This window comes from Lolium perenne, chromosome 3 (assembly GCF_019359855.2).
Source record: "Lolium perenne isolate Kyuss_39 chromosome 3, Kyuss_2.0, whole genome shotgun sequence".
NCBI lineage: Eukaryota > Viridiplantae > Streptophyta > Magnoliopsida > Poales > Poaceae > Lolium > Lolium perenne.
Window position 1 is genome coordinate 222,113,276 of NC_067246.2, and position 8,765 is coordinate 222,122,040.

Genomic DNA, 8,765 nt, shown 5'->3' on the forward strand with positions numbered 1-8,765 from the left:
GCCTGCCTGATGCTAAATTAATACTGAATCAGATAAAGACATCACTCCCGTTATTTGTGCTAATGAATAATCTGCGTCATAAAGTAAACAGGCGGTACCAGATACCCATGAAAAGAAAAGGCAACGCATCATTTCTCCGAAAAATAAAAGAAAAGAAAACGTGCCTTCTATACAGAGTTACAGACAACAAGACATCATGTCAGTCCCCCTTGCTTAACATATATGCTATAATCAAGCACCCGGCTCCATATATCGGTAACCACCAGTCCACCACACAAACATTTGAAGAGAGAGAGAAGCAAAATCGGTGGCAGCTTATATACTGAAGGTGAAGGAGAGAGAGATAGGGAGTAATACTAACTGGTAAGGCAATGAGAGAAAGAGGCGATGATGAAGAGAGGGAGGGGAGCAAGAGGAAGAACGCGGTTGCGACGAAGGTTCCGTTCTTCGGTATGTTCAGGTACGCCGGGCGCGCCGACTTGGTGCTGATGGCTGTCGGCACGGTGGCAGCGATGGTGAACGGCATGTCGGAGCCGCTCATGACGGTCGTCTTCTCCACGGTCATCGAGACCTTCGGCAGTAGCGACGACAACACTATCCTCCACCGGGTCAGCAAGGTACGTAGGAACGCATAGCTTTTTTTCTGCCCGCCATAATATGCCCGTGAGACGAACGTTTATGGGAAACTGCCTAAGAACTATAGTTTTGAGCACATCTAAAAACAAAACTATAGTTTTGAACAACTGGTTTTGAATATTCAACCTAAGACGCTGAGTATGTTTGGTGGGGATAAATTATTTTGCCAGACTTGATTAAAGTAGGAGCATGAGGTTAACAAATCCTTACCGTGAAATTGCCTAAGAAAAATAGTTTTGAACACATCTAAAAACAAAACTGTAGTTTGAACATCTGGTTTTGAATATTCAACCTAAGACGCTGAGCCCTGTTTGGCCGGGACAAATTATTTTGCCAGACTTGATTAAAGTAGGAGCAAGAGGTTAACAAATCCTTACCGCAGTTTGGATTGGCTAAGAGATATTTAAAAAGGTGTACTTTAGAAGTTAGAACTAAGCACCCATCATACTTGGTTGAACTTGGGCGTTGCTGCGTATGGTGGTCGGCCGTGTGGCTTTGCACCCGTTCCCTGCGTCTAGTTTGGTTTTATTTGAAAACTTGTTTATGATTTAATTGGTTTTTTTAGATCAAAACATAAAAATATTTAACCACATTTCATTTACTTAAAATTTGGATCGACCATGTGAGTTGGATTGTTACTTGCATAGGTAAAGTCGCAAGGTGACTCATATGGAAGTCACAGGATCTTAGTCGTGGGATGGATATGTTTGCGTTGCGTTGAGAGTTGAGACGTCGCTGCAGCCTGCAGGCTGGTTAATTACTTCCCGGCTGGCGTGCAATACCTGGAATAGCGATCAACTGGAGATCGATCGGTAGATAACGGTATCAATCGGAGATTATGAAGACGATGTCGTGCACCCTGGGCACGAAATTTCGTGGATGACATGCGGATTATTGCAGTCCCAGCTTGTGGCTGCTACTATACAGGCCTGAAACACATGTGATCAAGTGCCTCCCAAAAGAAAGATTGCACCGTGTTGTGGCGCTCAGATCACGCATCAACCAAAGAAAGATTGCACCGTGGACATCAGCCTCGATTAACGCGCTAATCACGACAAAACAGAACGAGTCCATGCGTGGGGCAACCCATTCAGGATATCAGCCGTCGGTGGAAACTTCCACCAGCAGCACCCTTCCGCCGAGAAATGTGTTTCTACCGTGCAGGCTACCTAGCATGCACTGTCACGTCTAGTTAATTGCGTTTCAGTCGGTCCAGTTTTTCTGCGGTCCAAAAAAGATGATGGAAACATGATGAAACGTCACATCACTAAATCGACATCAGAAACATGCACGCTAGGTAGCGTGTATGGTAGAATCGCCGTGTTCCCCGCTCACTCTGCTCCTGATGCTGGACAGTGCCCTAGCCTTCAACTCATCGTGGCCATTCCTGCTGGAGTTCTCATCATTGGCAGGCAGCCCGGAGGAAGCGATGCTGTCAAGGTTCCTATTCCTCCTTGCGTCTTCCTCAAGGCCAGAGATGGGAATGGGTGCCAACAGACACAGAGCCTCTCGATTGAGCGATGACAGCCCATCCTCATCCGTCTAATCGCCTCTGAGTCGGCATGAGAAACCTTGGCACTCCTTGGAGCATCTGGTTTGGAGGCAAATCTAGCGAGGAGCGCCAACGCCCCTCAACTCCCACGATGGAATCGATCTAGCTCCAAAGAATAATAATTAGGATAACAGAAAATAATTTGAGAAAAAATAGTATGTTTAGCTGGAATGGCAGTACTCAGCCACCGATTCTTGCTTAATTTATAATGCATACAAAACGAATGCCCCAAAAGTTCAGTACTCTTTTATTGACAGTTACTTTCTCCAGGTTGTTATGTACTACATCTATTTGGGAATTATGACGGCAGTAGCTTCATTTCTTCGTAAGTACACTTCTACTGTTGGACTAAATGTTTCTAAATGGATAGCTGAAACTCAATCGGCCAATCCTATTCAGTCATGAATTGAAATAGCTTGCATTCATCTGATCAGGTCAGGACACATGATAAACAGTCAGGACACTTAAAAAAACCCAAGAAAAACATGGAATCTCAGCTGTAATTCACACATGGAGCATAAATTGGCTGCCAACACCTGAACACTACTTGCTCTCATTTCGAGTCTACCGTCTAAAAAAAGAACACAACTTGCTACTAATGTAGTGAAATTCCTGTATTTTATTTACACTAGTGTCACTGCTTCACAACTTTAGGCTAAAATTATCGCAAGTTTGCCAGTACCCTAATACCAAGTAATACAAAGGAGTTCAAAAAACACGCATGATCTCTGTTTTTAGTTGGATTACACACACATGCAACAGAATTTCAAATGAGTGGCTGAAATTACCTGTGATAGAGGTGTCATGCTGGACAATGGTAGGAGAAAGGCAGTCAACATGTATCCGATCTCTATACCTCGAAGCTGTTCTAAAACAGGATATTTCATTCTTTGATGTGGAGATGACAACTGGGGAAGCAATTTCTATGATGTCTGCAGATACTGTACTGGTACAAGATGCCCTTGGAGAGAAGGTAATAAATGCAATAGACAACATAGAAGAAACAACGGAACAAATTTATTTCTGTAATGCATTATTTAATTTCACGAAAATATGTGTTCTTCACTATCAGGTAGGCAAGTATGCACAGCTTTTGACAACCTTTCTTGGAGGTTTTGTCATCGGATTTATAAGGGGCTGGATGTTGGCTCTTGTTATGCTGGCATGCATACCTCCATGTATTCTCTCTTGCGCAGCTGTCTCTCGATTACGTGCCCAAATAGCTGCCAGGAGGCAAGCATCATATGGAGATGCGGGCAATGTTGTTGAGCAGAGCACTGGAGCTATAAGAACGGTGGGTGCTAATGGTTTTGAAAGTAGAGCTAACTATTTGATGGTTAGATGAAATTTTATAATATTGATAAAATTTCAATGCAGGTTGTCTCCTTCAATGGTGAGAAGAAAGCAATTGCACTGTATAATAGTCTCATAAAAAAGGCATACAAGGCAACTGTCTTGGAAGGGATTGTCACTGGTCTTGGAATAGGTTGCATCTTCTGTGTTGTCTTCTGCAGTTACTCTCTAGCCTTTTGGTATGGCGCCAAGTTAATCATCAGCAACGGATATACTGGAGGGCAGATCATCAACGTCGTATTTGCAATACTAACTGGTTCAATGTGAGCATTCCAATTGTTGACCATAGTATCTTAAATATTAATATGAGATGTTAGGGTAAAGTAACAATTAAGAAGAGCCTTGCACAGAAAAAATCAAAATATTTGACCCATAAACAAGAACATTACTTCCATTTATCAAAAGCAGAAAAACAACTAGAGCTGATAATTTTACTAGCTATTGCTACTTCTAAGTTAGTGTATACTGCTATAATAATTCAAAATTGAATAAAATAATAATGACCAATAGGATATGGTTCTGTGGGAAATTGTAGTAAATTTGGAAACTAAAGTCTTGATTTGTTTCAACAGGGCTATAGGTAATGCATCACCCTCTATTTCTGCCATTGCCGAAGGTCAATCTGCAGCACACAGATTGTTTGAAATAATCAACAGAAAACCAAAGATTGACATCACCGACACTTCTGGAATAGTATTAGACGATATCAAGGGTGATGTCGAACTTAACAATGTGTTATTTAGATATCCAGCAAGGCCTGAGCAGATGATACTCAATGGGCTGTCTTTGAAAGTCCCTAGTGGTACTACAATGGCTATAGTTGGAGAGAGTGGGAGTGGTAAATCAACATTACTTAGTCTGGTAGAGAGATTCTATGATCCACAGGCTGGTGAAGTGCTGATAGATGGAATCAACATCAAGACCTTGAAACTCCAGTGGATAAGAGGAAAGATCAGTCTTGTTAGCCAAGAACCATTACTTTTTATGACCTCCATCAAAGATAACATAACATATGGTAAAGAGGATGCTACACTTGAGGAGATCAAAAGGGCAGCTGAGCTTGCAAATGCAGCCAACTTTGTCGAAAAGTTGCCAAACGTACTTACAAAAAACTACTTACCTTACTGAACTTTCCTGCAATTATCACTTATCTGACTTCCCCATAATACAGGCATATGAGACAATGGTTGGTCAGAACGGTGCTCAGCTTTCTGGAGGACAGAAGCAAAGGATTGCCATTGCAAGAGCGATCCTTAAAAATCCAAGAGTCCTTTTGTTGGATGAAGCTACTAGTGCTTTGGATGTAGAGTCTGAGCGAGTAGTTCAAGAAGCACTAAATAGGATCATGGTAGGGATAACTACACTCATTGTTGCTCACCGTATGAGTACCGTAAGGAATGCAGATTGCATAGCGGTGGTTCATCAAGGAAAGGTAGTTGAACAAGGTAAGAGGCACTTCGACATCAGTTGCTAGTTTATCTTCTTCCTTCAACCAATTAACCAGTATGAATAGGAGGTTATTCAATTATTTTCCTTAAATCCATTTCATACAGGTGCCCATGACCAGTTGATCAAGGATCCTGATGGAGCTTACTGTCAGCTTACTCGGTTACAACAGGCCCACACTGACGAAATGCGTGAGGTGCCATCCGTGTCGGATTCAAGACTTAAAAGTACAAGTTTATCTATAGAAAAATCAATCAGAGATTCTCACAGGAACAGAAGACAACAGTCCATAAAACTACTTGGACTGTCTGGATCTGATGATTTGCACGGGCAAGCTAATACGAGCAGACATGAACACAAGGAATGTGGTGATAGTGAAGCTGCTAAGAAAGCACCAATCGGCCGTCTTTTTATTCTCAATAAGCCAGAAGCACCAATTCTCTTGCTAGCTCTTATAGCTGCCTTTGTGCATGGACTTCTTTTCCCATCATTTAGTATTATGATGTCAGGTGGTATAAGAACTTTCTACTATCCAGCACATCAACTTCGAAAAGATTCTAGGTATTGGGCATTGTTGTGCCTTCTGATGGCAATCATTTCTCTGGTTTCAATCCAATTGGAATTTTTCCTATTTGGAATGGCTGGTGGGAAACTTATAGAACGTGTCCGTGCTTTGTCTTTCAAAAGCATCATGCATCAAGAGGTTTCTTGGTTTGATGATTCTTCTAATTCCAGGTTTGCTACTCACTTTTCCTCTGCAAGTATATCTTTATCACCAACACTGTGGGCATCAAGTTTTTCTTTCTGCCTTTTACAGTGGTGCACTTGGTGCAAGGCTGTCTGTTGACGCATTGAACATCCGAAGCCTTGTGGGAGATAACTTGGCCATACTAGTGCAGTGTACAGTAACACTTGTTTCTGGCTTCGCCATAGCATTTGTTTCTGACTGGAAGCTTACACTGATCATCATAGGTGTGATTCCTTTTCTGGGCTTGCAGAATTATATTCAAGTGAAGTTTTTGAAAGGCTTCAGTGAAGATGCTAAGGTGAAATCATAGAAAACCCTGTTTTGAACATCTTAGCCTTTTGTTTTAAATTAAAGAAGCAAAGTGTGCACTTTTACAGATATTGTGTAATTTTCCTTTTAATAGTCAAATAATTCGAAGCTTACAATAAACATAATCTGGTCCTTCGAAATATGTGTTATAAAATGAACTCTTCCAACAAATGATTTCTACAGGTGATGTATGAAGATGCAAGTCAAATTGTGGCTGAAGCAATTGGTAGCATTCGAACTGTAGCATCTTTCTGTGCAGAGAAGAGAGTAATTGCAGTGTACAGCCAAAAATGCCAAGATTCAATGAAACAGGGAATTAGAAGTGGAATGGTTGGAGGCCTCGGTTTCAGTTTCTCCAGCCTAATGTTGTATCTGACATATGCTCTTTGTTTCTATGTTGGTGCACAATTTGTACATGAGGGCAAATCAACCTTTAAAGATGTTTTCAGGGTAAGATATACCGTTATACACATTTGACATGTGAGCTTGTTTTATTGAATGACTTGATAAATTGATCTGGTACTTTGCAGGTTTATTTTGCTTTGGTTTTCACAGCTTTTGGAATTGCCCAAACAAGTGCAATGGCATCAGATTCAACAAAAGCTCGAGAATCCGCAACATCCATACTAGCTTTGATAGATATGAGGTCCAAAATTAACTCAACTAGTGATGAAGGCATAAAGTTAGATAAAGTTGATGGCAACATACATTTCAACCATGTCACCTTCAAGTACCCCTCCCGTCCAGATGTCCAAGTATTCAGCGATTTTACTTTGGGTATTCCTTCCAGAAAGGTAAATTTAACTCGACATGACTTGCATCCTTATTATTATATTAAAATTTCAATAGTTGTTCATTGCAAAAAGAGGAGAAAATGTTGGGTAATCTAGCCTTTTTCTTCAGTTCTAGGTGTCAATAAGTTTAGTGTCTCTGTCAGTTAGTTCAGTTAGCGTCGTTGGGTCTTAGCCGACAGTGACCGAGTCTTGGGATGGCAGGAGTTTGTTAGCTGACCGGTTCCAACGTCAGGTAGTGGTCTTTACCTTCAACAACACGATCAAGTCGTGGGATGGCACGATTTAGTAGGATCGTGCAGCGGGGTTTTAGCTCGCGCTGTTGAGTTTGTTCAGTTCTTCAGATATAAAAGGAAGGAAGAAACCTGAAAAGCCGTACGCTGTACGCAGCAACAAAATCCTTGTCTCTGCTCTCTGTGTGTTCTTGCATTGGTTGTGTGAGATTGAGAGTGTGTGAGAGAGAGTTTTAGGCCACAGAAAAGTCTTACTGTACCTGGTTTGCTGCCTGGGCATGAAGATTAGAGCACGCTGTAATGTAATACCGCACCGTATGTTTCGGAAGAGGGCATCAGCAACCTTGAACTTCTTTATTTCAAGATGAATGATGGGGGGAACACCAAGTGCTACAGATAAAGTTTTTTGTATTCTCCAAGTATTAGAATGCCCAGCCCTTAACATTAATTAAGTTTCATAAAAATTCCAGATATTGGAAACAAATTTCATCTGTCAGTCTGCAAAGCTCAAAGTTTAAACACCATGTACACAAGAACAAAAAGAGACAACGAGATAAACTTAGAAACAAGAAGGTCGATAAAGGCGATAATCTTACTGTGTACTAAGATTTTTCTTATCAGATTTCTGGTCCCTATAGAAGACGTTAGATTGATCCTCAATACATTCCATGTCAGCAGAATGGAAGCACGTAAAACAACAATGTATTTTCTTTGTGTTTATATTTTCCTCTGTACTGATAGGTTTAAAACTAATTTAATATGCAGACTTTTGCACTAGTTGGAGAGAGTGGCAGTGGCAAGTCCACAGTAATTGCTTTGCTTGAGCGATTCTATGATCCGGATTCTGGCACAATCTCACTAGACGGAATAGAACTCAAAAACTTGACACTGAGTTGGTTAAGAGACCAAATGGGACTGGTAAGCCAAGAACCAGTGCTTTTTAACGACACAATCCGTGCCAACATAGCATACGGAAAACGAGGAGAAGCTACGGAAGAGGAGATTATCACTGTCGCCAAGGCAGCCAACGCTCATGAGTTCATATCGAGCTTGCCTCAGGGATACAACACTAACGTTGGCGAGAGAGGAACACAACTATCTGGAGGGCAGAAACAACGGGTAGCTATTGCAAGGGCGATCTTGAAGGACCCTAGAATACTTCTACTCGACGAGGCAACAAGTGCCTTGGATGCTGAATCAGAGCGTATTGTTCAAGACACATTGGACCAGGTAATGGTCAGCAGGACCACCATTGTGGTAGCACACCGTCTGTCCACGATCAAAGGGGCAGATATGATAGCCGTCATTAAAGATGGTTCAGTTGCTGAGAAGGGAAAGCATGAATCCCTCGTGAGCATCAAGGATGGAGTCTACGCATCACTGGTCGAACTACACTCAAAGGCGTCTTAAGGAGATGTGCCGATATTTATTGTTCGCCTCTCCCCTTGTAGCTAAAAATGAGGAAACTCATATGGCATTTGCATTGCAAGTCGAGCGATGTAAATTCTAAACAAATGTTAAGGTTAATCGCCCATGATTCTAGTTTCAGCTACGCATAAGACATCAGAGATTGCCTGAGCATGTGTCTCTGAACAAATTATCTATGGATTATCTATACAATGAAAAAACAAATCTCGAACCACGCTAGCAAGTAGAGTAATTGATACACCGAAAAATATCAACCATGCGGATCCGGG

At 41.5% G+C, this 8,765-nt stretch overlaps 1 protein-coding gene across 2 annotated transcripts; it reads left to right on the forward strand.

The window, feature by feature from the left end:
• Window positions 1–226: 226 nt before the first annotated feature.
• On the forward strand, window positions 227–8,529 carry LOC127343460 (ABC transporter B family member 4). 2 transcript variants are annotated; one of them, XM_051369603.2, is made up of 12 exons: window positions 227–617; window positions 2,459–2,513; window positions 2,986–3,161; window positions 3,261–3,482; window positions 3,566–3,804; window positions 4,114–4,639; window positions 4,713–4,986; window positions 5,095–5,722; window positions 5,805–6,033; window positions 6,228–6,494; window positions 6,575–6,838; window positions 7,834–8,529. In XM_051369603.2, the coding sequence occupies exons 1-12, from the start codon at window positions 372–374 to the stop codon at window positions 8,476–8,478; spliced, it is 3,771 nt and encodes a 1,256-aa protein (XP_051225563.1). In that variant the 5' UTR covers window positions 227–371; the 3' UTR covers window positions 8,479–8,529. The 2 variants fall into 2 exon arrangements, with proteins under 2 accessions (XP_051225563.1, XP_051225564.1); XM_051369604.2 differs by lacking the exon at window positions 2,459–2,513 and having other exon boundaries at window positions 497–617.
• Window positions 8,530–8,765: the final 236 nt, after the last annotated feature.